This window comes from Eutrema salsugineum, unplaced genomic scaffold, assembly GCF_000478725.1.
Source record: "Eutrema salsugineum unplaced genomic scaffold, Eutsalg1_0 scaffold_7, whole genome shotgun sequence".
Taxonomy (NCBI): domain Eukaryota; kingdom Viridiplantae; phylum Streptophyta; class Magnoliopsida; order Brassicales; family Brassicaceae; genus Eutrema; species Eutrema salsugineum.
In genome coordinates, this window is record NW_006256486.1 from 6,112,492 (window position 1) to 6,127,792 (window position 15,301).

Below are 15,301 nucleotides of genomic sequence, written 5' to 3' on the forward strand. Positions count from 1 at the left end.
GGACAAGTGTGGGGGAGTTGATATGTTCATAAAATGCATCATTTAGCTTGCATATTTCATTCCAAATCATGTCATATTTCATGCATTTTAGGTCTTTAGGCATTGTTTTAGACTTAGGAGTTTGCATTAGGTCCAAGTGAGTCTTTGCATGGTTTGGAGTCTTAAACAGGTACTTTGGAGGGAGTAGAAAAGGTGAAACCAAGTGATGAGATGGAGTTTGGAGGATCAGAAATGGTGGAAATGGTGTTTTGGTTCCATCGGCAAAGCCATGTGCCGCAGGCTACATTTTCTCGGCTAAAACGCTTACCAGGTGGAGTTTTTATCGGCCAAATGCTGTACCAGACCAGGAGTTATCGGCTAAATCTTTATGCCGAGAGGGATGAGTTTTTTTTTTGGCTAAAAGGTTTACCGCAATAACGATTTATCGGCTAAAACCTATTGTGCCCATACGTCTCAAAGATCACATGTCCGGGGAGTCTTAACGTCCGATTCATCTTCCAGGGGCATCATTAAAGTTAGAATTAGTGGATTCGGACCAGTGAGCTGAGACTTATAGCCATCAGAAGACATACCTGTCTTGCTTGCATACCAAACCGATCTGATGTGCTTAAGAGACGACGAAGGACGAAGCCATTTTTCACCGATTCAGTTTTCGGAGCCTTCAACAAGATTCAAGAGCTTTGAGTCCTATTTCCAGAACGCTTGAGATCACACAATTTTGAGCTCTGAGCTGGGAGATAATGTTTCCGAGGTTGAACACGGGTTGTGAGGCCTTTTTCCAGGGCATTCTGGTGCACTTCAAAGATCGACCCTCCGAGAGACCTTCCTTTCCCTAATGCAGATGGTTCCTTCATCAAAGTAGAAGCTGAGTGAGCTTTCTTTCACCTGGAGCTGGAAGATTGGGATTATGAATACTGAGCAGAAAGTTACAGTGGTTTAAGTTTTGAGAGTTCATTGGCACCAAGATGAACACCGGGAATATTGACCTCTGTGTTGAACACACTTTGAGGATCTTGTTACATTGAGCCTGACACCGAGGTCCACACCGAGATGCTCCGGCCCAGGGTAGTCTGAGCCTTGCACCAATCATCTTCACTGCCCACACCGATCAACCCCATTCCGATGCTTTACCCGGTGTAACCTTAACTCGTTTTCTACACCTGGGGCAACACTGGCCAAAAGCATCCAGGTGGAATCTTCGGCAGAAAGAACAATTTCCCTCACCGAGAAGCTTTATCTAGGTCTGCTCTCTGGTGTGAATCCCACAGAAGTTCGGCTCATTTTACACCGGCTTCTACACCGGCTAGATGCATCCTGGTGCTAGCCCCATCGTCCAAGTTTTCTCCACAACACCGAGATCAACACTGGCCATTTGCATCCCGGTGTCAGCTCACACACCCAAGACAAGCTTCAGGACATTTTACACCGGCCAGAACATCGGACAAATGCATCTCGGTGTAGGTGCTTCAGCGTTTTTAAGATTTTTCTTTTGGGGTCAACACCCGGTTTGTCCCGGGTTGACCCGGAGGTTAGTAGACTAGTATTAATACTTTTTAGGGTTTTACCCTTAGGATTATCTCATTTTCCCTTCAGCTTTTTGCCTCTTTTGTGAAATAACACACTTTGAGAGAGATATCTCCAGTTTATTCTTGAATCAAGAGAGTTTAAGAGCTTTAATCACCATTTCATCATCATCTGTCCATCTTCTATCATTTCTCATCAACTAATCATGCTTGTCTATCCATCTTGCAAATGATCAAGGGAGATAATCATGATTAGTGAGTAGCCACCTCAATAGAGTTCTAGATATGTAGGTTAGAGTGCTCTTGTCCACAATGTAGACATGATTGTGTGGATATGTTTTCTTTGATAGATTCGATATAGATATACATATTATATTATCCATAACCTATCCACATAATCATGTCCAAATTATGGACAATATAAAATGTATATCGACGTCAAATAAATGAATGAAAACATATCCACTTAATCGTGTCTATGTTATATGTCTATCATGCATCATCCACATTGTATTTTGTGTATGGATATCTAAGTAGATTTCTGATTTTTTTTGAATTTTTTATAAAGGTTATTTGAAAAGTTTATTGTTTGATATAGTATAATGGATCTTAAAACAATGACAAAATAAAATTAGAATTCATTCTAACAAAAAAAATTGTTTTAAATCTTTCATAATACAGAAAAATACAAAACAAAACAAAAGGGGGAAAATAATTATTATTTTTAAAATCTGTGTTTAATCTGGTATCCATAAGTTGATATCCACCGTTCTTGTGAACACGAGGGACAATTTCGGAATGAAAAATAGAAAAATCACCTAATAGCTAGAAGTGCCTTATAGTATAATACTAGGTGGCTGGCCCGCGCCCTGCGCGGGCTGATGCTCTTCAAAAGTTTTTTTAGTTTTGAATATAATACCTAAACAGTTTTTTGTGTTTTAAATTTAATATTCGATCCATATTTCGAAAGTTTGTTGAGTTAAAAATATAATATTCAAACCATAATTGGAAGCTTGTAATTTGATTTGTATAATGTTTAATATATATACTTAAAAAAGCATATTATAACAACTGATCATTTACTAATTTTTTAATTCAAACAAACAGAGCTATTCAAGACGTTATCATAGTGAACACTAATTCATAATATAAGAAGATCCAAAAGATAAATCAGTTAAATATAACATAATATAAAAGATAAAACAGTTTAAAAATACCAATGACCACCAAAATATTATAACTAATATCCAATGTAATCTAAACATACTTTTAGTAGCAAACAAAACAATCTATTCAAACCAACCGCGAATTTCTATAAATGTTTTCAAACACGTCTTTGTAAACAACATTCATTGTCTTCTTTTGTGCTTTGCCATTCTCATCTGTAATAAGAATCTTCAACCCTTGGCGTGATGTAACTCTAGAGACGGCGACATAAAGTTGACCATGCGAGAACACTGGCTTTGGCAAATATAATCCTACCTTTTGTAGAGTCTGACCCTGACTTTTGTTTATAGTCATAGCAAAAGCTATGGTAATAGGAAACTGCCTCCGGCGCATTCTAAAAGGAAACCTTGCTTCTGGTGGTGACACAAACATTCTAGGTATGATAACCTTTTTTCCTATTTTCTTACCGGTTATATGGCTTGCCTCGATTAAATGCCTAGCTAACCGAGTAATAAGCAACCTCGTACCATTACACAAACCACCGTTAGGATCAATATTTCTAAGCAACATTATTGGAGCTCCTATCTTTAACTTGAGAGAATGATTTGGCAGCCCTGAAACCTTTATACTATTAAGATACTCCTGTGTATAGACGACTTCGTCTATTTTGCTTGTGTCTGAAGTATCAATGCTATCGGCACTTAGGTATTCATGTTCCTCACCTAATAAAAACAATTCAAACTATGTTAGTACTGATATATTTTAATTATAATATAAATACGTATTAAAAGGAATTGTGATAAATCATATAACGAAGACCTTTGAGTTCTGATAGCATGAATTCATTGATAACGTCGACATCCTGATTCCATGGACTGAGTATTGCCCTTTCCTGAAAAAAAAACTGGTTCACGAGTGGTTGTGTAAGATTGACCATAAATCTCCGAGACTATTCTCTTAACAGGATCACCTTCTCCGCTTATCAGCAAATCCGCTGGAATTTCTAATTCATCTTCCATGGTATCATGAATATTTAGTTTTCCATCACCAACATCCAAGATCCACTTGGCGAATTCTTCAATTTCTTGATTATTAAAATCATTATCGCCACGAAACAGTCTCATATTTGTCTTTAGCTGCAGAACTTTGCAATCAGACCAAATATGAGAAGAATTCACAGTTGCCAATATAGTCTCTGAGCTATTGCCTCCGACAATAACAGGGAGTATTTGTCGAAAGTCACCACCCAAAACAACGACCTTTCCACCAAAGACCTTATCACACTTTAGTATATCACGCATAGTCCGATCCAATGTCTCAAAACAATGCTTGCTCATCATCGGAGCCTCATCCCATATAATAAGATCGGCTGCTTCAATCAGCTCTGCTTGGTGTGATCCAGAACTCACATTACAGAATGTATACTCGTTCACAACTATGGGTATTCCAAACCGAGAATGCGCTGTTCTTCCTCCCTCTAATAACAATGCTGCAATGCCACTTGATGCAACATTGAGAACTATTTTTCCTTGAGAACGAAGAGCAGCGCCTAAAAGCCTCCATAGGTACGTTTTACCTGTCCCACCATATCCATAAACAAAAAACATTCCACCGATACCTCTTGTAACTGCATCCATTATCTCATTGTAGATATCCTTCTGTTCATTGGTTATTGTTGAAAATAACTTGACATGATCGTTTGCAAGTTTTGCACGATCGTATGATTTCTCATCCCGGATTAGATGATTTGATTTCTTATACTTTCCAATATCATCAGGGACTGGCATCTCTCCTTTATAGTCGGATAATGAATGACCGTTTCTGCGCATATATTTCTCTATATCTGACAAACCAAGATTCTTATATATGGCTTCAGTCAACACCAAACCTAGATATACAAATAAGTCTGTTAGCAACTAAGATAATGTGAATCTTGTAAAATAGTTTAAAATTTCAAATCCATCTTACCTGGGTCATTCTCTTCACGTCTTTTCTGATATAAGAAATCCTCAGTTAATATTTTCCAAGTAGCATTCCAGTCGTTGATCGGAACTGCTACACTACTCGAAAGAAGCATTATAGCAAAAAGTTTACGAAGAAACTTTCCAGTTCCCCAAAAACTGGCCTCTTTAATTCCTTCGATGTATTCTTTATCATCGTCAAACAAACCAAGCGCAAAGCATGCTTCTCGGAAAGAAGAGTATATAACACCATTAACCTTTTTTAAGTCATCAAAACTCTCAGGGCCCTTGACTATATTGAGAAGAATCCTCAAATGATATGCGTCTTCGGCGGAAGGTGAGACATACACCAGTCTGCCTATGGCAAAACCTTGTTTTCGTATTCTCCATTGCCGCTGCTTTGAGATCCAGACGAATTTTGTTGGGAAATCAGCATATGTTAGCTCATTTGCCAAGGCATGTTCCTTGTTTGCCTCCATCCACGCTAGAAATTGTGACTGACCTACCGATGCCTTGTTTAAGACTTGGTCAACGCTCTCTCCTTCGTGATATATACACATTTGTTTACCAGGCAAATGAAATGAAAGTTGCATTACTGCCGTGGTTCGGTACTGTGTAGGAATCTTTAGAAGCCTCCATGATGATTCATACGGTGAAATGTATCTAAGAATGATCAAATCAAACAGAAATAAATAATCTTGTTTTTTTAAATCATACTTAAGTAATTATTCAAGCGATCTAATCTTAAAAATTAGTTTCGCAAAGTTACCTGCAATTGTAATGTTGCTCAACCTCATCTTGGGATATAACGGGGTTACCGTCTTCATCCTCGATTGCTGCTCTAATGTAATCTGGACCCTTGTTTATATATTTGAATAGGTACTTTATAGACCTGGTTTGGTTGCACCACTCAACGTTAACATGTGCCCGAAAACGCTTTAAGAGATCTGGATTATATGGGACAACATATCGGTTATCACACAAAACACCCCTCTTCAGAATGGTTCTTTGATCCATACGGCGTCTATAGTTGGGGAAGCCAGCATCATCGATTTTAGTAACTGATCCAGTAGGCTTAGGAAAAAATTTTGTACACCTTTTCTCATGCATACAAACATTTTTTGGATTGTCATCACCGCATGGACCATGTATCATCAAGTCTCCAACTATTTCGTACAAAATTGGATCCAAGTCCTTGTCCGGTATCTCTGCTGATATAAATCTATCTATGTCCTCGCCTGTTGGTAGTTTGGATTCGGGTTTCAAGAAAACAACCATGTGGGCATGTGGCAATCCTCTTTTTTGGAATTCAATGGTATACATCGCTGAAATAAAAGTAAAACAATTAGAAAAAGTTAAAAATACATGTAATAAATCGAATTAGTACCTATACGTTAAGTATAAGTTGGCACGATTTATATATTATGACTCTTTATTTATATTTAATCTTTTTGACATACCTGAGTTAACGTGGCCCATAACGTGGTCTTTCGTTAGATAATTCACTAAATTATCAAGCTTCATTTTAAAAATCCTGCAACAAATATCTGGTCGATCCTCGATCTTTAGATCATGTTTTTCCAAAAACCTCGTTATCTCAGGCCATTTTGGATTGCAAGTAATTGTTATGAAAAAAATCCGGGTATCCGTAGTACTTGCATGTTGCCATCGCGTCTAGATAATGTTTCCTCATGAATCTCTTACTTCCCGTGAATGAAGCAGGTATAAGCACCTTTTTTCCTTGTTCAGAAAGATTATTATTGCCACGTTCACCAGATTGTTCAATCTTATCAAAGCTGTCACACCATAGCTTCTTTTGATTATGCCATATATAACGAAGCCTATTTGATTCTACCATCGTATATGTGTCAACCAGAAACTGCTGATACAATCTCCGAGACATCATAATGATTGGGGATTCTCCATGCCTGTCTTGAATGCGAAATGCGAAAAACTTGCGCATTGTCACGGTTGTGCGTTTCCTTCCAGATGTATCAACATAGCCAATATCAATACCCAATCTAAAACCATCTTCACCATACGGAAACAATAACGGATACTGCAAAGGTAAATAAGCCGGATGCAATTCACTTATACGGTATAAACCTCCAGAATTGCTTTGAATAACGATGTCTATTTTTTCTGTTAACATATTGAAATCACCAGGTATCAAAGCCGCCACATCGTTCTCAGTAGGTAAGTTATGCGTTCTACCATCAGTAGTTCGGCCACTTGCAAGAACCAACTTAAAACCTTTAGAATTTTGATTTCCAACAAATCGTTCGCGTGCAGTTCTTAAGGCTTTAACAAGAGGATTATGATCATCTAACATCTTCTTCAGAAGCTCCACGATATCTGCTCTCAGCTTCCTCGAATTGCCAACATCCTTGAACAGTCATTTTTGAAACTATTATTATCTATAAAAATGAAACACAATATTGATATAGATAAATACTAATATTATATTATAATAAAAATCGAAGATTACCCATAAGCATTCATCCTATTTTTAACTTCGTTGATGGTATCATGGATATATAATTGTAGGAAGTTTGGTTGTTTGCCAGGTGCTGGTAACATATCTCCGATCAAATGATAATTTTCACCACACATTTGGAATAGATACAGACCATTACCGTTGTTTATAGTATTATCAACCTTTCCACCAAGTGACGTAAACGAAAACATCATATTGTATGCTCTTATGAATTCACGGAAGTGTTTCCTCGTGTTATCGCGATTATACAATAGCTGTAACAACGTTTTTGGGGGAGCTTTCAATAAAGGTAGCTGAACTTTACCACTTAGACAGCACATTGTGAAAACTGGAGTAGAAGATAGAGAGTGCTTGTTTATACGTTCTCCAAACTACATTAAAGCATGACAATAGTCACACATGTAAGATTGATCACCATCATCATAATAACCTATAATTGATTTTAAAATTTTAAAATATAATAACTTGTATATATACTAAAAAAGGGAATTTGTTTTGATTTGTACCACTTTCCATCAAGCCAAAACTCGCGAATGAATTATATTCAGGATAATTCGGTGGTCTAGGTTTTTTTTGTCCTGGTCGTCGTTTGTTCGAATTACTTGGCGGAACAGCATCTGAATCTTTATCATCGTCCGTGTCCGAATCAGTAGCGACAAAACAAAGAACATCATCGACATCAACGGACTCTGTCAATATATCTATAAATTTACACAATCAGATGAAGTTAGTTACATATATTTTATATAAAACAATATAAAATTGTATTTAATCAACATAACCTTTTGAATTATTTATTGTTGGTAAACCACGCTTCGATCGAATGATATTCAGTCTGTTTTGTCTGGCTATTCTAGCCATACCAACACGTCCAATAGATTCTATATCAATGTATTGATGATAAACTGATTTTGGTAACGTTGGTGCATACGTTTCAGCCCTTGAAACGATTGCTGTATTAAGGATGAAAGGTGTTTCAGCGGCATATCAAAAGTAACAATACATGCATTTTTTTCAAAGAAACAGAAACACTTACGACGATTTGCAACAAGTATCTTAACGACCCTAGGTTTCGTTATTCTCTTTTTCTTCGGCCCCATAGTTTCTGATTAGGTTTTCTTTTTCTTTTTTTGTACGATATTAAAATACATGCATGAGAAACACTATTTAAACATATGTAGAGTTTTCCTATAATTTGTAGGGTTTTCATTTTTTCTTTTTTGAAACAGACCTAATTTAACTTTTTTTTTTTGTCTTTTTTTGTGAGTTTAAGTTTATAAAATATTTAATATTAATACTGTAATCGATATCTTAGATACTTTAACGATTTCATGTGTTAATTTATGAAACTATGATAATATTAAAATATAAAATTGCATATATGCACAAACTGTAATATTCAATTTATATAGAGAGTTAAGTACTTGTTTTGAATTTTTCATTCTTTGAATCAATAATGCATCCTAAAAAAACAAACCATAAATTCGAATATGCATAAATATCAGTACTAAAGTATATGAAAAACCAAATAAAAAAAAACAACATCGAGAATTATAAGAATATCAGTTCGAAGATTTCAAAACGTATGTGTTTGTTCATTGCCGTCTTCCTCTCTTCTTGCTATTACTTTTTTCGTCAACATTAGGCGTTTGAACGGCTGATTCTGAAACTCGTTTTGATACTTGCGATGGTGTCAGTGATGCAACTCTACCTGAGTACCTAAGTTCTAAATCATGTTCGAGGGATCGAATTCCATGATTTTCAAACTTATTCAACATATCTGCATCATCGACAACAATCTCAACTTTATAAGTTTGACGTCTGTTAGTCAGATTCTCCGTTCCTATTCCGATTTTGAAAAGGAGCTTCTTCCCAGCCAAATCAGAAAGAGCTCGTGGAAGCACCAAAGTTTCGTCCTGATCAAAATATAAAAAGACATTACACATAAATAACATAAGATTATATGATAATGTGCACAAAGTATTATAAAATGATATACCTCAGCAACCTCCTCAGCTAAAGTATCTGCTTGAACACGGAGAAATGCGCTGGCGATTTTATCAAACAGTAAGAATCTTATCTCTTCGCCAGACTCGTCGGAAACAACCAACACTAACTTATACCTACGAAAATATGAATATTTGTAAAGCCAAAAATAAAATTTTTTTCTAATAACTACTTTGAATCAATGAACCATTTACCTGGCTATAACATCTGAGACAGCCTCGCCACATTCTCTACAATCAAATAGCAAGGAATCGTCATCGGTAGAATCAGATTCTATTGGATGAGCTGTTTTATCGCAAGTTCTGCATGCAATATAATACCATATAGGATTATATTCGACTCGAACAACTGTCGCAGCAGTAACACATTTCATTTCCTACACTCGAAAAGAATTTGATTTAAATATAAAAAAACAGATCATTCTCAAATATATAAAACAAATAATTATTATGTATAAATTTAAAATAAACTTAATGAACACGTACCGTATCAGCATAAACAATACCCTGAATTGTCTTTCTTTCATTTCTATCAAAGAATTCATCTTTCCATGAAACAGACTTAGTGGATGGTGATTGCACCTTATGTTCATTGGATATCACAAATGTATTGGTTGGCAACCTAACAAAAGACATTCCTTTTAGTATTAATGATAGCTCTAAAAGTATACACAAACAAACAGATTTCATTACTTACAAGGCTCGAAAATCTTCAATTTGTTTAGAATGTGGATCGAGAAATATCTGTGTTGCGTTGAAAGAGTTTGAAATACTGTAAACTCCTACAAGAAATTAGAAGTAAAGTATTTTAAATTTCTAAAAAAGCGTATATGATAAACTTAATTATATCACAACTATTATCAATACAATTAAGTTCAAATATACCTTTCCATTCTGACACTGAAGCAAATCTAACAACACAAACGATCACAGACGCAGTATTTTTCGTCACGTAGTCGATTACTTTCTTTTCGAAATTTCCCCACAGCGTACAAGTCAAGCGATTATCACTATACGTAATCAACAAACTAACTAAATTATATGATCTAACTAAATATTATTTCATAAATTATATCATTATGAACTCACCTGGCATTACGTAGAACAACGTCCAACTTTCTTATTGGTTTTCCTTGAGCGATAACGTCAGAAGTTTCTAGACTAACAACCTGCCCTATGACATCTACATTAATATTTATAAAGAATTAGTACAGATAAGATGTATTATATCACAGTATAACTCGATAAATATAGTAAACAAAATATATCTAGCATACCTATTAAAACACTGTTGTCATAATCCCCATTACTTATAGTTGAAAATTCCTTAATATATCTATAAGGAAGTTCCCTAGGAAAGTCATCACAAGGTGTTATAACAGTAGTCCTGTAGAAACTTATTTTAAAAGATAAAGGACTTGTCCGATATGCAGTAGTGTAATCTTTGAAAGTGAAGTTGCTTAAGAATATAGTACGGCCTTCTGTTAATTCTGAATTAAATTGCTCCACCAAATCTCCATCAACAGTTGCATGAATCCTAGAACCCTGATATAGTCAAAAACTTAATTAATATTTAAGTTATTCATATCATAATTTTACTATATGATGCATGTTCATATATATAGATATAAAACATTAACATTGCCTACCACTTCATCTGCTAATACCATCTCTATGGATGTAACCTTATTTTTACGATATGATTTCCAGAGATTGATTATCTGAACCTTTATCTTGTAACGATCACTCGTTCTATCAATTTCGTCTATCAGAGCAGAGACGATTGTTTTCCGCTTGAGATAAGACTTCACAACTTTCTTAGTGTAAACACTATTATCTATTGACGACTCCATCTTCTTCTTTTTACCGAAAATTCTTGAACCGATTTAATGAGGAAGATTATTCAGTCGTACATAAATATATATATATATATATATATATATATATAGGAATTGATAAAAACCCTAGGTCTTTTGGATCGATGCAAATAAATAGAGTATCGTATCTTTTATTGATTTCTATATATCGAGTTCAATGTTAAGACTTAACATAATTTAAATGTAAATTTTACTTATTCCATTTCTCATATAAGTATATTTGTTATTTTTATCCAAAAATCAGTTGCGTGAAATTATGTATTTAGTAATTTTTACATAAACATAAAATAAACATTATAATGATAATGAAATTAGCATCTTTTGTACAATTTCCTTTTTTTAATAAAATCCTTTTTTTTTATAAATATATTTCGAACTATAACCGTATATTATACTTTTGTAATTTCATTAAAATAATCATAATTTCCATAATTCATAAGTTTTTATTTTTTGTAAATACCACAAAGAAGGAAAAGACACTCGAGTATGATGAGTACAATCATTGGCAATTTTAATATATGTAACAATAGCGATATATATGAATTTCATTGAGAATTTCAACTCGGATATAAATATATATACTGTATACGCATGTTTATGAAAGATACTTTAGCTTAAAATATATATATATATATATATATATATATATAGAACATGTATAGGCAATAATCGAGAAACAATTGATAATAAATAATTCGAAAACAATAATTATAATTATGAAATACTAACTTCACATATAATGAAGATGAAGAATTCGAAGAACACTTTTAAAAACCAAAAACCTTATGAAATGTATCCTAAAATATAAATTTAAAATACGAATAGTGAATATGGGTAATATTGTATCTATCTAATCTCGATGGTGAACATTCTCTAGACGATAGCTTCGACTGCTAATCATCCTGCGGAATAAAAATAAAACAACATGAATAAAAAAGGTTATGTATAATATTATATATACTATACATATGAAGGTATGTACAGGCCATACTTTTGTCTGAATTCTTCGACTTCTTCAACATGTGGGTTCAGTACTACCAATGTTGGTTGAATAGCTGAGATCGTTACCTTTCCTGAAATAGGAAGTAAAATACTAAATTTATACCACGCATATTCAAACATTAATTTATATATGCAACTGACATACCTCCAAGATAATCAATATTTCCCCATCTGATTACACAAACAGCATTTTGGCTATCACAACTACGCCAGTCCTTATAGAACTTTAAAGCTCTTATGCCAGTTAATTTGCAAAAGAGACGAACGTGTCTACATGATTAAAATAATTAGCACAAAATTATATATGCTTGTATTCTTATAATTGTTCACATAGTTAAATTCGAGAAAACATTGAACAGGGAATACAAACCTTAAATCCTCCAAGTAGAAAGTGATAAACTGGTATTCGCTATCAATGCACTTTTCTTCCAGTTGGTCCAAAGTATAACCTTCCCAGGAATGAAACTTGCCAACGTTTATAACACGGCCAATTATTTCTGAAACGAAAAGACAATAGTAAGCTCATTATTGTTTCTTATCCTTAAACAAAATATAAATCATATATCAACATACTTACCAACTAAAAAATCGTCACTGTATGTGCGATTCAAGATTACACGGAACTCGATGAAATCGAAAAAATTCCGTTCGCAATGAAAACTATCACCATCTACGACAGTATGTGAACCCAAAACTATTTTAAAACGACGCGAAGTTGTCCTAAAAACACCATAGACATGAGCAACCTGGAAACGGCGAATCTTAATCCAATTTCCAACAGGAAACTGGTCTTCAAACAAAGCATAGCATGCGGTTGGTACAGTGGCATGTATTTTATCACCCTAGCATATGATATAAATTGTTAAAGTCTAATTATCACAATAGAAATATGTTAAAAAAATTATAAATGTAAATATATAAAACTGGACTATATAGTAAACAAACCAGGTCATCACATAGCACAGCCTCGAGACGCTTTTCAGATGGGTGCAAACTATGAGTCCAAACTCTCAAAACTTTAACATTAATCTCAAACTCACACGGACCATCGGTTAGATGTATGACTTTTATTGGAAACGCTTGAATCTCTTGAGACACGATAGCTGTATTTGAAGAGGAGTCGTTGGAACATTCAACATCATTATCAATTTCAGAATCTGAAGTAAAGAGCCTACGTCGCACGCAAATGCGTTTAGGGGGAGCTTTAACAAAGATACCATCCACAATATTTTGTGATGTTCCATGGAAATCATAGTTAAGATATAGTCTTTTTCCCAATGGACGTTTGGGCTGATGATTAGCAGAACATTCGGTTTTCACTGCCGATGCATCATTCCGAATATCATCAACATCATCACTCATGTATTCTTCATTTTTCTCATCAACATCATCATGACTCTCGTCCTCGTCTCCTTCTTCATCACAACCATCAGACAATTCGTTCGTCTCATCATAGTCATCGTCTTCATTTTTTTCATCGGTTTCCTCACAATCATCACTTTCTTCGTCCTTGTCTTCTTCGTCAATTCCATCACTATCATCACTATCAGTACTATCTTCGTCATCTTCCTCGTCATCATATTCGTCGCCATCGTTATCATCACTGTCTTCGTCTTCCTCTTCGTCATCGCAACCATCATACCAGTCGTCATCATCATCATTGTTATCACTATCCGGTTGGTCACTACCGCTATCATCACCATCATTGCCATCACCTTTGTTATCGGTTACAATGTCGCCATCACCAATGTCGTCAGTTCGATCACCATCAGTTGGATCATCTTTTTGGTAATTTGATTCGTCAGGGTCAGCACCAGTAGGACCTTCGTATATATATATTTATACATTTTTGATATATTAGTCGTCCCTCTATATAGATGTTTAATAAATTATCAACTTGAACACTGTTCTGATCAAGAGACTTACCGTTTTGCTCATGTTCATTACAAACACCAATGCTTCTATTAGCCGAGTCGCTAATGATGTCATGTTCGAATTCATTATCTGGTCCTATATCAAACCAAATTATGAATATATTTGTAACGTCTAACAGAAAAAGATATTACTATAGGAATTTTTTACCAATTTCATTGATTAGATGACAGGGCACATCCCACAAACCCGACTGAACATCTGTGCGATCTCCATGAGCTGATTCAGAATACAATATTCCAAACCCAAACACCTTAGAACCCAATTCGCGTGGCCCACTCCTCTTTCTTAAACCACAAGGTATTTTGGACGTATCTATAAATAATAAGACATATATAATTTATTTATCATTCAATGAGTTTTTATTTATTTTTTTAATATAACACTCATACCGTGAACATGTGGAATATTATACAATCTTGAAGGATGTTTAGGGAGACGATCATAGGATTGATAGAGGCGTAATCTCTTGAATGCCGTTTCAAGTGATGAAGTTCGATCAACAGTATTATGAAGAACTGTAAGATAAGAAAAAATTGAATATAGATTTTTATTCCAAACATCATAAGCAAAAACGAACATGTCTCTTTCCAAGAATTTATATTATAACAAAAGATTAACGACAATCTTTTAATGGCTTAAAAATTAAGATAAATTAAGATAAATTTATTACATAATTAAAAAAAAGAGGATATCACTCCTTTAAATTCAGAACTTAATATAAGAAATACAGAAAGGTAATCTTCCAGTGATTATGCATTCCCCGTTGCAGCCGTCCCAGCATTCTAATCTTCATATTCATCATCCAAAGGGGTAAAATCAACTGAAGTTTCAAGTCTGGAACAATATGACAATATTATAAAATCACAAAATAGATGTCAATAGAATACATATACAGGATATAACATCAAATATGTAATTTACATACCTCATTTTTGCTATTGCCACTTCTGGAGTAGGAGGATCCTCGAAAATATCAGATATGAATCTTTCCGATTCAACAATCCACTCATCTAATTACATATACATATTCAGTACGCATGTGGAAACAATATATTAGTTAAACTTCTGATTAAACGCATGTGGTTACAATAAATTTGTTAATCTTCTGATTAATTGCTGTATTGGATAGATATTAATAGTTAATATTTACATACCTCTCCACATATTGAAAGAGAAAAATCGCGATACAATAATGTGTCTTGAAGACTTATCACGATTTGTCCATAGTTCTTCAAATTTTCTTGCCAAGTTATCCCAAGCAATATATTTCAAGGAATTTCCACTGTATATATTTACACCAACATAGAAGATAATTAACATATTTTAATATATA

At 34.4% G+C, this 15,301-nt stretch overlaps 1 protein-coding gene across 1 annotated transcript; it reads right to left on the minus strand.

Moving 5' to 3' along the window:
- Nucleotides 1-2,816: 2,816 nt before the first annotated feature.
- LOC112082993 (ATP-dependent DNA helicase PIF1-like) lies at nucleotides 2,817-5,929 on the minus strand. The gene is made up of 5 exons (XM_024150716.1): nucleotides 5,421-5,929; nucleotides 4,659-5,314; nucleotides 3,653-4,578; nucleotides 3,510-3,594; nucleotides 2,817-3,412 (listed from the first exon to the last, which is right to left on the minus strand). The coding sequence occupies exons 1-5, from the start codon at nucleotides 5,927-5,929 to the stop codon at nucleotides 2,817-2,819; spliced, it is 2,772 nt and encodes a 923-aa protein (XP_024006484.1).
- Between the last annotated feature and the right edge of the window lie 9,372 nt (nucleotides 5,930-15,301).